The 22,268-nt window shown below is 44.9% G+C and overlaps 2 protein-coding genes across 8 annotated transcripts in view; one reads left to right on the top strand and one right to left on the bottom strand.

Moving 5' to 3' along the window:
- The window catches only part of LOC136307860 (serine/threonine-protein phosphatase 4 regulatory subunit 1-like), a 73,112-nt gene extending 55,268 nt beyond the window's left edge, over window positions 1–17,844 (bottom strand). For all 6 annotated transcript variants that reach the window (XR_010726012.1, XM_066234804.1, XM_066234806.1 and 3 more), the window contains exons 1-2: window positions 17,815–17,844; window positions 17,627–17,671 (exon numbers count right to left, since the gene is read on the bottom strand). Coding sequence is in view for 5 of the 6 variants with exons in the window: in XM_066234804.1 (XP_066090901.1) it covers window positions 17,627–17,671; window positions 17,815–17,821 (52 nt within the window). In the remaining variant the exon portion in view is untranslated. The remainder of the gene's footprint in view (window positions 1–17,626; window positions 17,672–17,814) is intronic.
- Window positions 17,845–17,981: 137 nt separating this feature from the next.
- Window positions 17,982–22,268, top strand: part of RAB22A (RAB22A, member RAS oncogene family) — a 49,175-nt gene continuing 44,888 nt past the window's right edge. Inside the window, exons 1-2 of one of the 2 annotated variants that reach the window (XM_066237672.1) lie at window positions 17,982–18,302; window positions 19,137–19,216. In XM_066237672.1, coding sequence (XP_066093769.1) covers window positions 18,267–18,302; window positions 19,137–19,216 — 116 coding nt within the window. In that variant the 5' untranslated portion in view covers window positions 17,982–18,266. The remainder of the gene's footprint in view (window positions 18,303–19,136; window positions 19,217–22,268) is intronic. The other variant, XM_066237671.1, reaches the window with a different exon arrangement.

The following is a 22,268-nucleotide window of genomic DNA, read 5'->3' as shown; positions in this document are numbered from 1 at the left end:
TTTCTATCCCCATTATTCCTACCCTAGCCCAGTGCAGGTTACCAGAGGAGCACGTGCTTTGGAAAGCTATGTCTAAACTCCCGTTAATGGAATTTCTAACAACTTATGGTGGAGCAAAAGAGAAAGGAAGCCCCTCTCACCAAAACAAAACCCCTGAACAACACATTTGTGTGGCAGGTTCCACAGTATAGCTAAGGCTAGGAGAACTGGACTGGGATTTGGAATACCATCCACTAGAGGAGAGACAAAGCTAACAATTTAACCTCAATTTAAGTGCCTACTAAAACAAAACAAAGAAATCAACACTTTGAGTGCATATGGCAGAATTCAGAGATTTTACAGCACATAATATTCACAATATCCAGGCTACAATCCAAAATTACTCAATAAACAAAGAAACAGGAAAACATAAACTAGCTAAATTAGAAAAAAATCAAAACAAATTATCTCTAAAAGAATCCAAATGTTAGAATTACAGACAAGGATTTTAAAGCAACTATTATAAAATGTTTATGGATGTAAAGGAAAATATACCTATAATGAGTGAAAAGATAAGGTATCTCAGCAAAGAAAGGTTAACTGTAAAAAGACACCAAATAAAAATTCTAAAATTGAAGCAATATCTGAAACTCAAAAATTCGTTAAACTGCCTTAACAGAATGGAGATAAAACAATGGTCAAAAATTCCCCAAATTTGGTGGAAGAAATAAATGTACAAAATCAAGGATCTCAGTAAACCCCAAGAAGATAAATATACAGAAAAGCACACCTAGGCCCTGGCCAGTTGGCTCAGCAGTAGAGCGTCGGCCCGGCATGTGGAAGTCTCGGGTTCGATTCCTGGTCAGGGCACACAGGAGAAGCGCCCATCTGCTTCTCCACCCCTCCTCCTCTCCTTCCTCTCTGTCTCTCTCTTTCCCTCCTGCAGCCAAGGCTCCATTGGAGCAAAGCTGGCCTTGGCGCTGAAGATGGCTCCATGGGCCTCCACCTAAGGTGCTACAATGGCTCTGGCCGAGAGGGAGCAACGCCCCAGATGGGCAGAACATCGCCCCCTGGTGGGTATGCCAGGTGGATCCCGGTCAGGTGGATGCGGGAGTCTGTCTGACTGCCTCCCAACTTCTAACTTCAGAAAAATACAAAAAAAGCACACCTAGACACAGCCTAGTCAAATTGCTGATAATGAAAGATGATAATCTTGAAAGCAGCAGAGAAAAACAACCATTATATATAAGGAGTAATGATTCAAATGATCTCTGACTCCTCACCAGAAACAATGGAGGCAGAACACCTTGGAAACACATGTTTAAAGGAGTGAAAGAAAAAAACTGTCAATCCGCAACTTTACATCTAGTGACACAGCCTTCCGGAATGAAGATGAAGCAAAAACACTGTGAGATTTAAAATAAATAAATAAAATAAACCTATTTATTTTCCACACACCCTCTAAACACAGTCAGCCAACACAGACTACAGAAATGCTCAAAGAAGTTCTACAAGCTGAAAATGAATGATACCATCTGGAAACGTCCTCAAAAGGAATCAAGAGCATTGGAAATGGCAAATATGTGGGTAGATTTTTTTTAACTTTTTCTTCTTAATTTCCTCAAAACATATATGATGCTCTAAAGCAATACAAAGCAAAAATTATAACTCATTGTGGACTTTATAACATATGCAGATGTACTATTTAATAAAATATGCCTATGATGTACTGCACAGGAAATACACAAAGTAGTAGGGTAATGATTGGAACTATACAGTTTTCAGGTTTCAAGGTTTTACGTAAAGTGGCACATTCTTAACTCTAAGTAGACTGTTTCTGTCTCCACAGCTAAACTTGGAGGCCCTTTAAACCCGGGACTGTGTCATATAAAGCCTGGGACACAGCAGACACTTAATAAATACTGGTTTCTGCAGAAGTCAGTCTCCTGAGACTTTGATTACCAGGATTCAATTCATGAGAGTCTAGCAGCCCCTGAGAAAGCTGAGAAAATCTAGTTTCCACAAAAATGAGGTGCAGCAAGTAGCCTAAAACTGCCTGGAGCTGCACCCACATGAGTTATAAAGCAACCGAGACATTAATCCATTCACTACTGCTTGCAAAAGTAGGGCTTATAGCTTTAGAGAGGAAAGAAAGCAGGTCAAAAACTATAATACAACTACTAAAATAAAATAATTCTGACATTCAATAGAAAATATGTGACTTAATCAAAAATATTCAATCCTAGCAATAAATATAGAAATTTTGGTAATACATATTTCATATGGAAGGAGGGGCTGAGAGAGAAAAAAGATGTAAAATTCATCCAAAATAGTAAGAAATCTGAATTAAAGGGATTTGTTTTAAGAAATGGAATTGCAGTTTTGGTCCCACGTAGAACACAGATCCAGGCTGTCTAACCCTACCACTCAGGGAAGTTCTGCAGTGACAGCCTGCTGGTGGCCTCTGCCTATCACTGACGGGTTCCACACTCAGACTGTAGCTCGGACCCCAGCCAGCCAGGCTGCAAATCCACATGCCATCACCTGGCCTCTGAAGATGGACAGCTTGGGACAGCATATCTCCAAGTGTGACACATGGAAGGTGCATTCAATATCACTAAATCACATAGTGGAAAATTATTCCTAGCTCATTCTCTGATTAAATCAAAGGACACTTCCTGTTGTCACCAGTGTGTGAACACTTTCCTAACGCTGGTGAATCTCCCTTTCTAATATAGAGCAGGTCTCAGGTTCGGACTCTTTGCAGGCAAATGTGCCTGTCTAGATTTTAATTATGTTATTTTTGTCTTATATTTTAGTGAACTTTCATGTCGAACTACTGATACAAGGCTTTTAGATATGTTTAAATAAAAAAGTTATTTGATATAAAGAAAAATAGAGATGTTATACAGACAAAGCAGAAATAGGAAAAGCAGGATATAAATGACTGACTTCTGAAAAATACCTATTTCCATAATCTAAGAAAAATAGTCCCATTGATAATATCACATTCATATGCGAATGGCAGTGTTTAGTCAATCAATTCAAGTCAACTTATTGAAAATCTATTTTTTTTAATATATAGGTAAACATTTTCTCTCATGTGAAGCACCATTCTAGCCCTTTTCAAAATTAGAAAATCATCCTTGAGTCCACATTAATAAGATTATCTGTTAAGATTATTTCTATTTACCTGTAAACATCATATTAGATTTTTAAAACTACTCCATAAAAGCACTGAAGTTCAGTAAAATGGACATGCGAGCAAGATTTGGATCTGCTTCCCACAAAGTGAGTGACACACAGCCAGCATTATCTTTAGGTCAATTGTGAAGGTGTTCTGACCAGGTACCATGATTAACAACCTCTTTCCGTGACGTTTTAATGTTTTTCTTTTATTGAGTCTTCAAAGACAAACTAAATCAATCAACAGCTGATGAACTGTATAATAATAGAGCAGGGTTTCTCAGCCTCAGCACTATTGATGTGATCATTCTCTGTTGTGGGGCTGTACGTTGTAGGGCATTCAGCTCACTAGATGCCAAGAACACCCACCCACTTCCAAGTTATGACAATCAAAATGTCTCCAGACATTGCCACGTGTCCCCAGATGAAAACTGCTGTAAAATAGGAAGACATATCAGGTGTTGTTACCTGAGCAACCCCTGGTGAGTGGATGGTCCCATAAAGGGAGGGGCTTCAGGTCAGCAGGAACAATCTGACCCACCTTTGCCTCTCTGACCCCACTCCTCCTTCTGCCCTTTATGCCCTCTCCTCTGGCCAGGGAGGTTCCCTGCTATTTCCCAAACCCTCCAACCACCTCCTTGGCTAAGGGCTGTAGTATAGCATGGTGGATCCCTCTGCCTAGAGCTCTCCTCCCCAAGCTGTCCTCTTTGTTAACTTCCTTCTCCTCTTTAAAATCTTTGCCCATTCATTCTTTCAGTGAGATCCTCCCTGACCACCTTATTTGATCTACACCTTACCCCACATTACCCTGATGTACATTCTTTCTTTCCAGAGAACCTTCTAACACGAGAACATTTACTTACTATGATCACTGTTTACCAGCTGGTCCACACCTTTACCTTTGCCCCCACACCCACACCCAGGGCAAAAATCTGTCACTGATTCATTGATAAGCCTGACACACAGCAGGCACTCAATAAATTAAGTTGCTGAATGAATGAATGAATAATAAAGACCTGCCAATCTAGCTTGTTGTGCCTCCTGACAGTGGAGGTAGAGCATAAAATAACTCCTGCTCTCAAAAAGAATTTTCTGGAATGTACATTTCTAGCCGTTGCTAAGAGTGTGTTGTCTGGCAACTATTCACAAGAACAGTAAGTTAACATCTGCATGGTGATATCATAAGCAATCGATAATTCCAAGACCCAACAAGTCCAGGTCACAGAAGCACAGAAATCTTAAGCATTCAAGTTAGAAATGAAATATTGATATGAAGTAGCACATAAATAATTCCTTGTTCAAATTTTTCATTGCATTTTCTCACATTTGGGAAAAAAAAATTACCTACTCCATTCATGAAAACTTAATATCATGCATAAAATCAAAGCTAGCTTCAGAAATAGTTTCTAACAATACCTCCAAGCCTTGACTCAGTTTAAAATACAGAAAAAGAAACACTGATCGTGATTGCCTTTGTGTGCTTTCTGCACTGTGATGAACTTCTGAGTAGAAGTTTCTAAGTTTTTGCCCCATATTAAGTTCACCGGCAAGTTTACACAGGACATCACTAACCCTTTACCGAAAGATGAGTAACTTAAAGCTAACAAAGGCCAGTAGGAAAAGGACTGGGAAGAACTGCCAGTTTGATTCACAAGGGTGGGTGACCTCTCCCATCATACCTTATGCTCAGTCCCCTGTCCCCTGCCACACACCCACATGCCACCACATATCCCTAAACTACATGGCCAATGTCCCGGCAACTCTGCAGTGTCACACTCAGCCTCTGTCCTCCAGGGCACAGTCCGAGTTTAGAAACCCAGCTAACAAGCTAAGAGATAGACAGCTCACCTCTACCACCCAGCCAAAATCAGAGTGGTCCTGTGGTCCTGAAGCAGAAGACTTAAGCTCACACAACCAAAGACAGTGTGGTCTTGACCTGTTTGCAAAGAACAAGAGTCTAGTAGCCTTTGACCCTGTTATGTGACTAAGAAAAAAGAAAGGACTCTTCCCTGATTAAATGTCTCACTGGAAAACCAATTTCTGGAACCTACAAATCGGGGAGAATAAGGATTTACCCTCCTCTCTACTAACTAGTTACTCAAGGGTTATGTACTAAAAATAATGAACACTGTCATCTATTCATCATTTAAAACAGGCTGGGGCATAAAATAAACCAGATGAGGATGCTCTGGTAATGCACACAACGGACCCATGAACACCTGCCTATGTATTCACAAAAAAGAGTGTTCACAAATCACCGACCTGTCCTATAGATTGTTTTCAGTATAACGTTGAATGTGTTTACAGGTTCAAAGTACAGTAGATACAATCTAGTAAAAAAAGAGAAAGAAATTATATAGGTTATTTTGCATTAAGAAAAGAAAAGATCTAGGACAAAAACAGAAGGCATGTGAACAGCAAACCACCTCCAACATACTCTCCTCCCACATGGCTAACTTCAGGTGACAACGGTAAACCATAACTCAGTACTCAAGAGTACTGGTGACCAGAGATGAGAAATTCCCGAAGGAACAAGGTCATCCTCTACATAACAACCCACAGTGCTCCAACAGTAGGAGCCACAAGATGCAGGTGTAAACAAACTGGGAAGGAAACCAGGCCTGCTGGGAAAAGGAAGGAGGAGATGGGACATGATTCCCCAGTACAGAAGTGACATTTGAGTTGGGTTCTGAAGATCAGGTAGGAGTCCACCACATGGGAAGAGAGAGGATCTGGGACAGGGAAAAAGAACATTCCAGGTACAGGAGAGAACACAGAGGAAAATGCACTGAGCATCCCCTTCCTTCCAGTGGTTCAAGGAAGTCAGAGGTTACCCATGAAGCCACCAAGCCCCGAATGGGCAGCCTTGCTAGAATTGGTTTTAAGTCGAAAGGTGAGAAAAATAAACACAATAAAACGTACCTGATGAGATCCCTTTACTGGCCCAGACACAAACAGAGGTAGCGACGGAGGCAGAATGTTACAGCACGTCTATCCCGGCAAGCATTTTCATTAAGAATCCCTTCTCCAGGCATTCCTGATATTTACGATTCGCCATTCAACATGTCATCCTGTTACTATAACCCCATGTGAGATATGCCACTCTGGGCCAGCCCAATTATCCATCTGATTCAATATTCTGTCCCTGACATAGCACTAGGGGACACTGGTTGGAGAACATGATAGATGTGGCCCACTATATGTCCATCTCAAATGTTAGATTAGTGGATCACCATTGAGAAGGAGGAAGGTTATTTAGCCTACATGCCAAATTTATTCTTTAAAAAAAAAGAAAAAAAGAATGTATTAATGTACAACTTACATAATTGATCATTTTTTAGAGCTTCTCATTAGCCACTCTTCCATGAATAATAACTAAGTCTTTGTACAGCCTTAAATGAGTTGGGGGGAGCCAGAGTAAACCATCCATTAATGTGTTATTTAAAGTGGTTTCATCGTTCTTGCTAACAGGCTTATAAATACAAACGCAGATTCCTAAATTGGGGCTATTTCTTATAGCTAGACTAGACAAACCTGACTCATCTAAAAGATAAAGAACGTTTCTGATTCTTCATTTGTTTTTTGGGGGGGGAAGTGACTGCCACATAGAGCAGGTCCTTGTTGACTTAACTAAATTTCAACAGCAAGTTGCACAAGCAAACTTTCTCCATATAAATGTCATTCTCTAAGAAGATCCAGGCTGATTTGTTAGCTCTCATATGAGCGGGTCAGTCTGATGCATAATGCTTTATATTGGAAATATCTGAGGGCCACCAATGGTTATTACCAGCACTACGCAATGGGCTGGTTGGAAAGACCACTTACTTCATGAGCAGCCGTCCTTTCTATACCACACATTCATGGAAATTCTTCTTTGATCTGTGGGTTTAATCACAACTTCCAAAACCTATCATTATTTATAAGTCCAATTTTATACACTGATGGTCAATGGGAAACATTTACTTGGGTCACCCGATAGGAAAGAATTCTGCAGTCCAAGCAGATCATGTGCTCCATTTTGATATCACACGCCTCAGTTTTTCCTGCCGACTCACCAAGTGGGGACAGGGTTGAAGGAGATGGGGGTACTAGAGTCTACACTGTACTAATAAATGAAACATTATTATTTTAAAATGCAGTGACTTCTCTAGTCAGACTCAAGGCATACTGGTGGGAAAAATGGGTTATAAAAGAAAACCAACAACCTGTATGTGAGTGTGGGTCTCTAACTTCCTGCTGTTCAAAATATTTGAAACAAGTAATGCTGATCAGCAATAAGCCCCTTCTCTACTGACCCCTCAACCACACTGCTAGGGAGGGGCTTTCCTCCTCCTGGACCGCAGCCAGCTAGGCCCTGGCTGCAGCTCTCCGCCTTTCTCCCCTCTTCCCAGATTCCACCCTGGAGGCGGCTCTCCGCCATCCTCCCCTCTTCCCAGATTCCACCCTGGAGGCGGCTCTCCGCCATCCTCCCCTCTTCCCAGATTCCACCCTGGAGGCGGCTCTCCGCCATCCTCCCCTCTTCCCAGATTCCACCCTGGAGGCGGCTCTCCGCCATCCTCCCCTCTTCCCAGATTCCACCCTGGAGGCGGCTCTCCGCCATCCTCCTCTCTTCCCAGATTCCACCCTGGAGGCGGCTCTCCGCCATACTCCCATCTTCCCAGATTCCACCCTGGAGGCGGCTCCCTGCTGTCCTCCCCTCTTCCCAGATTCCACCCTGGAGGCAGCTCTCCGCCTTTCTCCCCTCTTCCCAGATTCCACCCTGGAGGCGGCTCTCTGCCATCCTCCCCGCTTCCCCCGACTGGGCCCCTGAGGCAGCTCTCTGCCGCCCTCTCCTCTTCCCCTACTCCACCCTGGAGGCGGCCCTGGGATGCGGCTCCCTGCCATCCTCCCCTCTCGACTGCCTGGACCCTGGAGGCAGTTCCCTGCAGTCCTCCCCTCTTCCCAGACTCCTTCCCCACAATTCAGTTATGCTCCCCCATGACTTGACTGTAAAAATCAATACTTTTGCGGGGGGGGGGGGGGATGAAGCATAACATTCATACAGAAAAGTGTATAGCCTGACCTGTGGTGGTGCAGTGGATAAAGCATCGACCTGGGAACACTAAGGTCGCCGGTTCAAAACCCTGCACTTGTCTGGTCAAGGCACATATGAAAGTCGATGCTTCCTGCTCCTCCCCTCTTTCTTTCTCTCTTTCTCTCTCTCTCTCTCTCTCACACACACACACACACACACACACACTGTCTCTCCTCTCTAAAATGAATAAATAAAGAGAAATTTAAAAAAAATTCAAAAAAAAAAAAAAAGAAAAGTGTATAAATAATCAATTTTTACAAACTAAACATACCTGACCAAGCAGCACCAGCTCAAAAAACACTTCTATCCCATCTACAAAAGCCCTTCCTGCTCCCTTCCACTTACTTTACCCCAGGAGTGACCACCTGCCTTCTAACTGCCTAGATTGGATCTGCTTGTCTTGTACTTTGTAGAAATAGAATTATGCAGTTTGGACCCTTTTGTGTCTGGCTTCTTTCACTCATCATTACATCTGTGAAATTCATCCATATTACCGCCTAGGGTTGTGGATCACTCACTTTTATAGATGCATAGTTTTCCATTGTGTAAACATAACCACAACTTATAATCCATTGTACTCATGATGGACATCTGGGTGGGTTCCAGTTTTTGATGACGATATTGCTCTATGACCATTTTGAAAACATATGTTCATGTTTTGGGGGGAATATAACCAGGAGTGGAACTGTTGGGCTGTTCAAATCCTTTTTTAATTTTAATTTTCAAAGTAGATATAAATAATGCAAATGTATTCTGGGATCTTCTAACCAAGAAGGCAACTAACCTCAACCCCTCCAGCCCCTCCAATTGCTGCTTCTTGAGAAACTATTTTTCCCTTCCAGGCTGTCAGCTTCCAAGAACAGTGGCCATCCCCCAAAATGCCCAATGGCCAGCCAGGGCCTGGAAAACAATGGGTACTCAACAAATGATCACTGAGCTACTGTTCTACAGGTGACACTGCCTCAACTCCCAATGCCTTCCCAGTTAATGCTGGTCTGGCTGCATTAGTCAAGTTCTCACTGAGGTCACTGAAGACCTAACTAGCAAAACCCATGGCCTGTCTCCAGTCCTCATTTTACCTGACCCTCTGTAGCAAGTGGCATGAATGATCACCCCAAACAAAACCCTGGCTCCAAGGGTCCCTGGTTTCTCATTTCTGGGATGTTTGCTCTCTGGGGGCCCAATCTATGCCTTCTTTCCCTTCAATACTCCCCTCTTGCAGCTCTCATCCACTCCCCTAGCTCTAGCTCCCAACCACCATGGATGATTTTAAACCTAATCTCTGGTCCTCACTGAGCTCCAGAACCCTACAAGCGGGGCTTTTCAACGCCTCCTAGGCTGTGCCACTAAATCTCCTGTAAGCACCACAAAAGTGTCTCAGATTGATAACAGAAACTCCACCCATTCTACCCCACCCCAAAACATGCCTGATCCCTTCATCCAACGTGCACTTCTGTTATGCGCCTGTCAGCTATACGCCATTTGCTACGTCAGACTATAGTGAGCTAAAGATGGTTAAGACACAGAGCAGCCCTAGGGCCATTTCTGTCTGAAACGCTACCACAAGGGGAGACTGAGCTCAGGAAATACAAAGGAGGGGCACCTAGCCCAGTCTGGGTGGAGGGGGGCAGAGGTGCTACCCACAGGACTATCTCTGAGTTGCCTCTTCTCTCACCATCAGAAATATCTATCAAGCCCATTCCCTGCTCTCCTCCCCCCTCCTTCACTGGGTCCCCACTACCTCTGCCTGGCTGCCTCGAACACACTGGTTCTTCCATCTTTGGCTTGGCTCTTTACACTCTTCCCTTTCTGTAAAACAGAACTCAGTTCTACTCAGTACCGTGGTTAAAATTCTCCACTGGCTCCCCGACTCCTTGAAAAAGACAGCTCCTTAACCTGTGAGGGACTTACAGCCAAGTGCAATAGGACACCATCTACTTCTCTCACTCCTGCCTCTACACTCATTGCTCTCCAGCCACACATGTTCTTGACAATGACGAGCTCACACTTCCTCAGAACCTTTGCCCTAGCTGTTCACTACGCCCAGATGCTCTCTCTGGCTCTTCATGGGAATTTCTACATTCTGTTATTCAAATGTTAACTCAAGAGCACTTCTCAAAGCTCCAGAGAAACCTTCTCTGGCCACTTGAGGTAAAGCAGTGCCTCCATCCATCCAACAGCTGTTCACACTCAGCTGTTACACATCCTTCTCTGCACCTGCCACACCTGAACAGACCTAACTCATTTATGCTGACTTTTTAATGGCTGTCTCTGCCACTGAACTGGAAGCTCGATGGCAGCAGAAATCGGGGAGTTTTATTCACTGGTGTCCATAAGGCCTAGTCTAAGACTTCATAGGTCCTTAGTAAATATTAGTTGGATGGATGGATGGATGGATGGATGATGACAACTCCTCCACAATATAGTGGCAAAGAGTATAAATCCTGCCACCAGGCTCTGTGGTTTGAACTCCGACTCTGCCACTCAATAGATGTGTTGTTTGGGGCAAGTTACTTAGCCTCTCTGTGCCCCTTGTAGCTTGGCTTGGCAGTAAAATGGAATTAAAAATACCTGCCTCATCAGGTTTTTGTAGTTAATTTAAAATACCAGAGGCCCTCACAACAGTGTTTCATACATTATTAATGCTAAATAAATGGCAGTTTTTATACCACTGCCTGGCTTGCTTCCTAAGACAGAAATCCCAGAAAAACACCCTGAGACACACAACTGCCACTCAAGCCAAGTCTAAATCCTGTGGTTGATGAGAGATTCTTCCCTGGTGGCCCTCAACCCCACCTCCCCAGTCTCAGCCCACTCTTCTCCAAAACAGCCCTTGTTCCCCGATCTCCCACTTTCTCACTATGATGTGACCTCCCTCTGCCTGGAATGTCCATCGTCTTCCTTGGCCTGACCCAACTCAAAGGGCGCGCCCCTCCTACTCCTGACATGGAATCACTGTTTTCTTAATGCTCAGCTCTTTGTTCGCTCTCTGCCTGAGCCCCTGACAGGCTGCATCTGCGCCATTTCTACACAAGCACCTCTCCTCCAGGCAAGAGCATCTCTGGGCTCGAGCCCAAGGCTTATTCATCCTTCTACCCCAGCGCCTCCCTCACGGGGGCACCTGGAGGACCTGGAGGAACATTTGGTACGTGCATGACTCACTTTCCATGTGGAAAGCAACCACCTATCCTTGTTTCTTTCTCTTTTCCCCATCAGAGTTAAGACTAAGTGGTGTTTTGAAGGTCAAAACCACTTTCTCTTTCATTAGCTGCATTTTGTTGCAAATTCTCTTTTTAAAAGACCTTAATTTGTGATGTAGAGAGCCATTTCAAACTCTTTTTAAACAGAAACAATTTCAGGGAATCGCTGATCATATGTTTGCCTCACAGGAAATGGAAAATACAGACAACAAAAGTAAAATGCATTACGATTTATGGGAAGGGAAGCAAAAGTTGTTTCTGATTCCACCACTCTGACTCTTTTGTTCCCTGCCATTCTCATCCTGCTGGGAGGAAAAGGTACATGTTATTATCCACAACACAGCAACAGGAAAAACGAGAAGCAAAGTTTGAGCAACTGGTCAAGGGTCATTCAACAAAGCAGAGCCTGCACTAGCAGCAAGCTCAGTTCTTCGCACTGAACTTAGTAGGGAAAGGCAGCCTATTAGGTTGGCTCAGCTAATTGACAGACCTACATAGGCTCTGATAGAATGAAATCAGCTTGATTTTGAACAGGGGTTGTCAAACTACATCCCGTGGGCCAAATCCAGCCCACTGCTTGTGTTTGTAAATAAAGTTTTATTAGGAAACAGCCATGCCCATCCGTTTGTTATGTAGGTGGGTGCCTCTAGGCTGTCACGGCTTGAGTGGTGACATCAGAACTTCTGGCTGAAAAACCCGAAATATATCCTATTTCAGCCTTTACCAAAAGAAAAAAAAAATTGCCCATCTCTGATTTAGAAAATACGTAGTTTGATGTCTGGATTTTGTTCTATTTCCCAAGATTAACATACTCAAGTTTCTATTCCTATTCAAGCTATTTCACTTAACAGGGTCATCTCTACTTTTTTGAAAATTGACAATCTTTGATTCAAGTTTATAGGTGAGAAAAGGCTCAGCAGTTTGGTTTTAGGCTCAGATGAATGTTGTTTCTCTGCTTTGGGGGCACATGGCTTGGCTTGGCTGTGGTCTTTGGGCAGACCATCTTTACAGACCTGGGACAAAGTGGGCTGTTGACAGGGACCTCCTTTTGCTCTGGAGTATCTTCCTCACTAAAGCTCGAACACATACTGCTCCTTCCAGCATAAAATTCAAAGAGCCTATCTGTACTTCTCTGGCGTGGCTAATTGTATTTTCAACAAAGGTCCACCTACTTCCAACTTTTCTCACAGATAGTGTTCCCCAAATACTAATATATTCATTGAGTCTGTCTTTTGAAGCTGAATGCATCCAACAATAACTTTGCAGCCAACTTCAGAATTACAATCCAGCTTTCCAACTCTTTGTGCAGATGTTTAATCCTATATGAAACTTTCATGTCATTTTTAAAAACTTTGTATTATGGAAATTTTCAAATGTATGCAAAGAAGAGCATAATAAGACCATGTCCTCAGTAACCAGCTTCAAGTATCAATATTCTGCTATTTTACCCCATGTATCCTTCTTACCAACTTGTTTGCTGTGATATTTCAAAGCAGACCTCACATATCAAATCATTTCATCCATAAATGCTTGTTTGTTTCTGTTAGGTAAGACCCTTCATCTTTGAACAAAACTGTAAAACCACTGTCATATCCAACAAAATTAAGAATTCTTACCATAATCTAATATCCAGTCCAAATTCAGTTTTACCCAACTGTCTCAATCATATCTTTTTACAGCTAGGTATCCACACTGCATTGTACAGTGTGGTACCTTGAGATACGAAAAGACCAACATACAATTTTTTTAAGATACGAGCTGCGACTTGGTCCGTATTTTTGTTCGAGATCCGAGCAAAATTCCGAGATACAAGTCGTGATTCAGGAAGCTGCCGCTAGTTGGCGCATTGGCGCACGGGTCCAATATCAGCAGTTTGATATACGAGTTGACTGACTTAAGAGCTCGGTTACAGAACAAACGAAATTCGTATCTTAAGGTACCACTGTATTTTGTTCATAGGTCTCTTTGTATCTATAACAGGTTCTCCTCATTTTTTTTCCACTCACCACTGACATGCATTTAATTCTAATTGGCCAAGCAAACCTTACCAAGAGTAATACCTCTTCAGCCTCTACATGCTATAAGTACACCAAGGCATTCACAGGCCTCTAAACCCCTTAGGCAAAGATTGACAGAGCTCCAACTTCCAAGTGCTATCCACCAACGGGGCCAATATACCAGGCCATTCACACACTTTCTGCTCTCCAAAGGAAGAAGTTAGATTGCTTCAGCAAGCTAATTCTCTGAAATTAAATCTTTTCTATGCTGTGATGGCCTGAAGACTCAGAATGATTTAAAGAAATAAGGCATCCATTCATTATGGCTTCTTTTTGAAGTTACCCAAATTTAATCAAGAATCACAAAGTAAATCAGACAAGCCTTCTAATCCATTATTGTCACCAGTAACAACATTAACTGAACACTTAGATCGTGTAGGACACTAGCTTATAAAAAGGATGACCTGTGTCCCTGCCCAAAGCCACTTACAGCCTAAATGGAGTGGTTATTGCATCATTTAGACAAAAACACTCAAGGATGACAACAGGTATAGAACAACCCAAACCAACACCTATGACCCTGCCTTTAGGTTAAAAATATTTGTGAGGTCTATGTAGTGAAGTAAATGAACCAGAGTCAAAAGAACAGAGTTTAATGCAGCGGTAGTCAACCTGGTCCCTACCACCCACTAGTGGGCACTCCAGCTTTCATGGTGGGCGACAGCAGAGCAACCAAAGTATAAATAAAAAGATAGATTTAACTATAGTAAGTTGTTTTATAAAGATTTATTCAGCCAAACTTAGCAAAAATCCAACATAAAGTACTTGGTAATTATTATTATATGCTTTAACTTGCTGTAACTCTGCTTTATAAATTTTATAAAGTAAAGTTACTTCCCTACTTTATAAATCACCATTACTGTGGAACCGGTGGGCAGTTAGAAAATTTTACTACTAACAGAGATGCAGCAGTGGGTGGTAGGTATAAAAAGGTTGACTACCCCTGGTTTAATGGCTAGTTCTATCATTTACCATTTATAAAGTTACTTAAGTTCTCTCTGTTTCATCATTTGTAAAATAGGAATAACTCCACCTACCTCACAAAGTAGAAGCTGTTAACACTGAATCAAAAAATCTTATATGAAAGCCTATCAATAATGATGACTAAAATAATAATAAAATCATTGGATATAATACTCACTATGCCAGGTACTGGGCTACTATGTTTTCTGTGTACTAGCTCATCTAATCTTCTCCTAGTCACCTAGTCATCTCCTCTCCTCATGTCATTTTCCAGGCGAAGAAACTGAACAGTGAGTGACCTGCCTAACCTGACACAACTAATGCCAGGAAGTGGGTCACAGGACCTCAGGATTCCTGCTGTCAATCATGGCAGGATAATGCCTCTCAGATACCACCACAGTAAGGTGTAAAGGTGGGACCCAGGGCAGCATAAATTACTGGGGGGGACAGGTCCCCCTTTTATGGCTATTAGAGAAATTATAAGATTATAAGGTACAGCACCCCACAGTCCACACTCCTGCTCAAACAGGAAGCCTCAGGAGGCTCCCAGAGTTGCCCTATTCAGTGCATGAGTATGTTCAGAACCATAAACAGTGGTTTCCTTCCTTTCTGGGGCAAGTCTTCAGCAGTCTGCTAAACAGTATTTTAAGGCCATCTCTATTACAAATCTCCCAAACCCAATATTTGTTGAAACAGGGCCAAAGTAAAGTCATAATAATGTTTTCCTGTACCACATCTTACTTGCTTTCTTGCATATAGCACATATACAAAAAAAGACTTGCCTGACCTGTGGTGGCGCAGTGGATAAAGTGTCAACCTGGAAACACTGAGGTCGCCGGTTCAAAACCCTGGGCTTGCCTGGTTAAGGCACATATGGGAGTTGATGCTTTCTGCTCCTCCCCCCCTTCTCTCTCTCTCTCTCTCTCTCTCTCCCCTCTCTCTATAATGAATAAATAAAATCTTTATAAAAAATGTTATTAAAAAAAAAAAAAGACTAAAGGAAGCTAGTTACCAGGAAAGAAAGAGGTCCAGTCGCCTGCAGCCGCCATGCTTTGAAAAGCCCACCATAGCTAACTGAAAAGGGCACCTCCAGGTGCCAACAGTCCTGGCAGATCTCCTGGCCCACAGCCATGGGAGTGAAGCCAACTTGAACCTTCTCACCTCCTCAGCATTCAACTGAAACAAAGGAAACCCCTATATCACCCAGTCAAACCCCTTAACTGTTAGAAATAAAACGATGCTGGTTTAAGCTACTATGTTTTGGTGTGATTTGGCAGATAACTAAACAACCAGAAATCAGCTTTTCTAGCCAGAAGAAACATCACATTTATGAATAAGAAGTGCCTTAACTGTGATAACTGTCATTTATCAGTATAAATGCTTTATTCCTTCCTTTCAAGGATGCCCATCAGCTGAAATATTCAACTCAGTAAACCTGGGACCTACACTGTACCTGGGTCAATGGTGTTAAATAAATATGGTAACAATTACATTCATGACAGTAATAACGGCAGCTAATGTTAACAAGTGTTGCTTACACACAAGGCTTCACACTAAACTTTTTACTAATTTAACCTTCACAAAGCCTTTCTGAACCACTATTATGCTTATTTTACAGATGAGGCCACTGAGGCACTTTATACTCTAGCCATCAGATTCAGGAACCTGTAGTCCTAACCATGGCCCTTCGAGTACCATTCTACTTTTATAAGGTTGTCTCCCTCTTTAAAAGATAATGTGTATAAACAGTTTAAAACTATGCCTCACCTGGCCCTGGCCGAATACCTCAGTGGATAAAGCCATGTCCCAGGGCACCAAGGTCACTTGCTAGATCCTCCGTCAGAGCACGAAGAAGAGGCAACCAATGAGTGTACAACAAATGGATCAACTAAGTGGAGCAATGAGTTGATGCTTCTCTCTCCCTCCCCCCATTCCTTGTTATAGAAAAGTTTAAAAAAAAAAACAAAAAACTATACCAGACCTGTGGTAAGTTTTCAATAAATACCAACTCTTATCAGGAAACCTGCATATGGGGAAGGGAAGAACATAGTGAAACTTCAATTAATGTTTGCGCCTAACCATGCAGTGACGCAGTGGATAGAGCATCAGTCTGGGATGCGGAGAACCCAGGTTCGAGACCCCGAGGTCGCCAGCTTGAGTGCGGGCTCATCTGGTTTGAGCAAAAAAGCTCACCAGCTTGGACCCAAGGTCGCTGGCTTGAGCAAGGGGGTTACTCGGTTTGCTGAAGGCCCACAGTCAAGGCACATATGAGAAAGCAATCAATGAACAACTAAGGTGTCGCAACAAAAAACTGATGATTGATGCTTCTCATCCCTCTCTCTGACTCTCTGTCTCTGTAAAAAAAAAAATTAATGTTTGCTATTCTGGTCATCTGCACAGGTCCCCTTCACCAGTGAGCCTCCAGGGGAAAAAGCAATTTTCTGTTGACAGGTCTGCTCTCTCCCTGGACAGAGAGTTCCCTGAGAACTCTGCCTGATTCTGATTCATCTATATTGGTCCAGAACAACTAGGTGCTCAAGGAACGTTTGCTGAATGGAAAGGAAAGCTTTATTTGTTGCAAATGCGAACTTGCACTTCCAAGATGCCATCTCCCCCAGCCATCAGTCCTTAAATGGACAACAAAAGGAAAGGAGAGGACAGGTAGGGATAAATGAAGGAGACCCACCGAGAAATGCGGGCGCCAAGGAGCAACCTGAGACAAGAGATGGAGCTGGGCTTGTGTCCCAGGACACGAGAATTCTGTGCAACTCTAGAAGGCCACGCAGAGAGCCGCACCCCCTCAACTCCCCAGCACTCTGAAGTCTCAGGGAGAAAGTGGAGACCCCGCCCCCAAGGTGGCCCGCCTCCTCCCGCCCCTCCCGGGCGTCGCCGCAGGAGGTAGAGGAGGAGGAGAAGGAAGAGAAAGTGACAGGAAGTCAGAAGTTTCTCAACAACCAAACTTCCAAACTTTTATCCCCTGGAGGGTAGGGCTCCCCATCCTCGGCCGTCCCGCCCAGAGAAGAGGGACCGCCACAAGTGGTTCAAAACAGTTAGGGGTCCTGTTTCTCTGGTCCCAACAAGCAGGGCCGGGCCTGTAGCACCCCACGTACCCCAAATTCTGAGAGACGCTCTCTGGGAGGGAGGGGGGCGACCCAACTGTTACTTACAATCGTCTAAGTCATCCTGCAAGTCCACAAAGTACAGGGGGATCTCTGAAAACCAAGAGACAGAGGAGTTACAAGGGGGCTGCGGCAGGAGGGCTCAGCGGTTGGCGGGAAGCCCCAGGCCTCGTTGGGTGGTCGCCGCTAGGGAGGAAGGGGCCATCACGACGACCCCGAAAACCGGCCCCACTTACCCGCCATCTTGGGATGGGCCTGGAGGCGTGGTCTAGTGCGGGGCGGAGCCTCGGGGGCTTTTTGGTCCCGCCCCTTGCAGCCGGCCCCGCCCCCAAGCCGCACCTCCCCACGAGCCCTTCCGCGCCGGCCGGGCCCCGCCCTCGCGGCGAAGGTGGCTGCCGAGGTGGGCGGGGAGGTCAGGTGACCCGGCCGGCGGCGTCCCAAGATGGCGGCGGCGGCGACGGCGCCCGGGAGGTGGCCGTACTGTCCCGGCTGCTGAGGCGGGTCCCGCGTTCCTGGTGGCGGACGGGCCCAGCTGAGGGCCGGCGAACGGGAGGCCGCCGTCTCTGCGCGCCCCGCGGCGGCCGGGGCTGGGCCGTGCGGCGGCGGCGCCGGGGAATGCCCGTGCTGGGCCTGGCCTGTCCCTCCTCAACTTAGGGCGGCGGCAGGCCCGCGCCCAGGCTCCCGGGCCATGGCGCTGAGGGAGCTCAAAGTGTGTCTGCTGGGGGTGAGTGCAGCGGGTGGGCCGGGAGGGCCGCGGGAGGGGACCAGGCGTGCCCACGTCCCGCTGTCCCTACCCCAGTCCCCGCGCGGGACGCCCCTACCTGCCCGGACCCTCCCCCTGTCCCTCTTGGAGCCGGAGGCCGTTTCCCGCCCCCCGAAGGGTGGAGAGCCCTCCTGCCCCCTGGCATTCCGGTGATGAGCAGCTGTTAAATAGTTTCTCCCAAGACACTGGAGAGTGTGGGCCAAGTGTCCCAAAGTAAAACGAGTACCGGGTCCCTCGGGTCTCCCCGCAGCGCCAGTCTCCTTCGCCGCTTGGTTGGAGTTGTTGAACTTGTGGACCCACCCTGACCCTTCTCAGGGTGTCTTTCCTGGGGGGACGGTCAAGTCAGGAAACCTCAAGTGTCTGAAGCGGCAGCTTCCTCTTGTCAGGGCAGCGGGGCCATTTCGGAGTGGGCTCCCTGGGGGGGCTCCCGCCCGAGACCCAAGGGGGTCCCGGGACTAGACCTTCCCCTCCCAGACGGGGGCGGACGGGGACCCATCAGGGACAGCCCAGCAGTAACTCAATAGTTTAGACAGTTGCAAAGCCACCGTGCAGATGGAGCAGAAACTTCGGGGCTTCCGAAAGGTGTGAAAGTCTCTTTTAAACAACAGGAGAACTTCTCTCCTACAATACATTTGAAATCTCATCACTCCCTCTGAATCTTTAGGGGGGGGGGACCCTTTTATGTCCCTTAACTTGTAAAATGTTCCCAAGATGAGTTTTTTAAAGTCCTGAACTCACATTCCCCAGGTAGTTTTCCAGTAGGCCGCCTGACTCAGCCCTCTGGTTCTCTTTCAGGACACAGGTGTGGGTAAATCAAGTATTGTGTGGCGGTTCGTGGAAGACAGCTTCGACCCGAACATCAACCCAACTATAGGGTAAGAGATTAGGTTTTATCGAATGTACCTCTCACGGTGTATTGGAAGTTCCTCCGAATGCCAAGTGTGTTGCAGGGTTAGGCCTCGCCCTCATACACGCTTGTGAATTTGGAGACATGGGCTCCCGTCCTCTGCGGAAAGACTTGGAAGGATTGCTGCGTTTTTAGAAAAATTGTCTTTTGATTTTGTGAGGAGTGAAAACTTCAAAATGGACATATGAATTAAAGTCTCTAGACTATACATGGAACCTTCAAACTCTTAAGTCAACAATAGTTACCTCTTGAAATACGCAGATGAAAACAGGTCTGGATACTGTTTTCATAGGCCTGTCAATGGAAAGATATTTAGATTGTTTTCATTCTTCCTGAGAAGTAGGACAATGGGGCCTGAGCCCTTCTCACACACCCCTGCTCTAATAGTGATAATGAATTGAGTGTTGGACTGTAAGAATTTTTTTTTTTTTTTTTTTTTTTTTTAGGTTGTGTGGTTCTTTGGAGAAGTGACATTGATTGGCAGTATGTTTTTGACTCGGAGAAAACTTTTCAGGATATTTAAATATCGCAATATTAATATTTTTCTGAGTTGTATTTTATAGATTTTAATATATGTTAGACCCTATACTATTACAACCCCCCAATTACATGGTTTCTTCCATTTAAAGAGAAAGTCTATTCTGCCTCATAGAGAAATATCTTACTGCATACACATACACATTTGAAGGCCTAGAGATTAAATCACCACTAACTTTCCAAAATTCAAACACCTTTCCATATCCTTCAGAAAAGAACTGGGTATGACCACGTGCTTAAAGCATGACTTCATCCCCCTCAGGGCCTGCCTGTTGTTACCTGCATGGGAAAATGAAGTGACGGGAAATGATAGAGGGTGGTGCTGGTGACTCGGTGAATGACACAGCTGACACCTCTTAGGTGAAGGCACAGCTCTGAAGTACCCAAGTGCTCCCTCAGATAGGAGAAGAGAAGGGTGTGTTCCTGGCAGTTGTGTGGCCTGAAACCCTGTTCTGGGCCTCCACACCTCCCTGTTCGCCAGTCCTCCCAGTCTGAGGCCATGCTGGGATTCCTAATGCCCTAGATTTTTATTTAAAAATGTATAATAAATATGTATTTTCCGATGGCTTTAGGCGACTCCTGTGTTTTGGTCGGTCGACCCCCGCCGGGGTCGCGACCCACAGGTTGAGAACCGCTGTCCTAGATCCTGCTCTCCTCACCAGGTGGTCTTGGCTCATACTTCACAGGAAAGAGGATTACAAGGCTTTTCCCCTTATTTCCTTCTACCTCCTCTTGTTTCCTCAGCCAGTGTCTTCCTCCTTTATGACCAACACCACACATACCTGAGCCCTGGAACCCCCCCTTCAGCAGTGTCCTCTTCCTCAGCCCTGCCTTCTTGTTAAGGCATGCAAACATGATTCTAATATACCCACTCCATGAAACAGTTGCAGCCCCCAAGCCGCCACTCAAATCGTGAAGCTTTTGAAAGAAAAGTTATTACTTCCTCAACTGCTGCTCACCCTCAAACCACTGTTGTCTCATTTCCACCCCCACCTTTCCACTAAAACCACCTTCCCTGAGTACCTGTTTTCAACTAACTGCCAAACGAATGGCTTTTTTTCCCTTCCTTTATTCACTCATTGAGTGCCTACCATATGCCAGATGCTAGGCAGGCTACTGGTGATTTAGACCCGGGGTCAACAAACTATGGTCCTTTAGCCCACCTACTATTCTTTGAAAATAAAGCTTTATTGAAACACAGTCACACACATCTACTCACATATTCTCTCCACTGCTTTGGGGCTACAGTGGCAGAGTTGAATAGTCATAACTAAGACCCTATGGCCCATGAAGCTGAAAATATTTACTATTTGGCACTTTTCAGGAAAAGTTGGACCTGACCTATAAAGAGCGACATAGTCTATAACTGTGCAGGAAGTAATTAAGCAGACCATTTTCTGTGCTACAAAGAAGTGTGAAGTGAGAGCATGTAAGGGGCCTGACCTAGGCCTAAGGGAATAACTGATGCCTAAGGGGAACAGTGAATGTGTCCAGAACTTGGGAAGCCCTGATGTATAAATATTGCAAAAAGAGTGGATTATACTTTACAAGAAAAGTTTAAGGAAAAAAGGTTAATGAAGAGTAGAAGTTAACTAGGTAGTGTTGAGGGCATTGACTAGCATGGGGGACAGGACATGTTGGAGAGGTGGCCAGGAGGCTGGTGAGACCCCAGGGCCAGGCCCTGAAGATGAAGAGAGGCTCCCATATCACAGGATGTCTTAGAGTGAAGCTGCTGTGTCTTCCCTAGTTCTCTCCCTGTGTCTGTGACCATGCCTCCTCACTGTTCTTTCTTGCTTCTCTTTCTACTTATTTTGTGGTCTTTCCCAAGCTATGTCCTGCTCTCATCCCCTCCCACAGCTTAGCTCCACCTCTGTAGTTAGACTCAAAGTCAACTTCTCTAGCCTTTCTCCTTAGGGCCAGGCCCGTATTTCCAACCCATGATCTGAACCTTGTGCCCTGCAGAACTCAAATTGATACCTCCTCTGGTCCTGCATCACTTAATCGCTTCGCCTTTTTCACTCATTTCCCCACCTCCTTCCCTGTCAAAATTTTTCTGTATCTGTCTGTTTCTGTTCTGCTTGTTCACTTGTTTTTTAGATTCATTTATTGATAGGTATTTATTGCCATTTTATTGTTCACATTTTTTTTGTGTGTGTGTGACAGAGACAGAGAGAAAGGGACAGATAGGAACAGATAGATAGGAAGGGAGAGAGATGAGAAGCATCAATTCTTCCTTGTGGCTCCTTAGTTGTTCTTGATTGCTTTCTCATATGTGTCTTGACTGGAGGGTACAGCAGAGCAAGTGACCCCTTGCTCAAGCCAGCGACCTTAAGCTTCAAGCCAGTGACCATGGTGTCATGTCTGTGATCTCATGCTCAAGCTAATGACCCTGAGCTCAAGCTTGTGAGCCCATGCTCAAGCTGGATGAGCCTGCACTCAAGCCGGCGACCTTGGGGTTTCGAACCTGGGTCCTCTATGTCCCA

This window comes from Saccopteryx bilineata, chromosome 6 (genome assembly GCF_036850765.1).
Source record: "Saccopteryx bilineata isolate mSacBil1 chromosome 6, mSacBil1_pri_phased_curated, whole genome shotgun sequence".
NCBI classification, from domain to species: domain Eukaryota; kingdom Metazoa; phylum Chordata; class Mammalia; order Chiroptera; family Emballonuridae; genus Saccopteryx; species Saccopteryx bilineata.
Note: the sequence above shows the minus strand (reverse complement) of the source record. Positions and strands in the feature narration are given on the sequence as shown.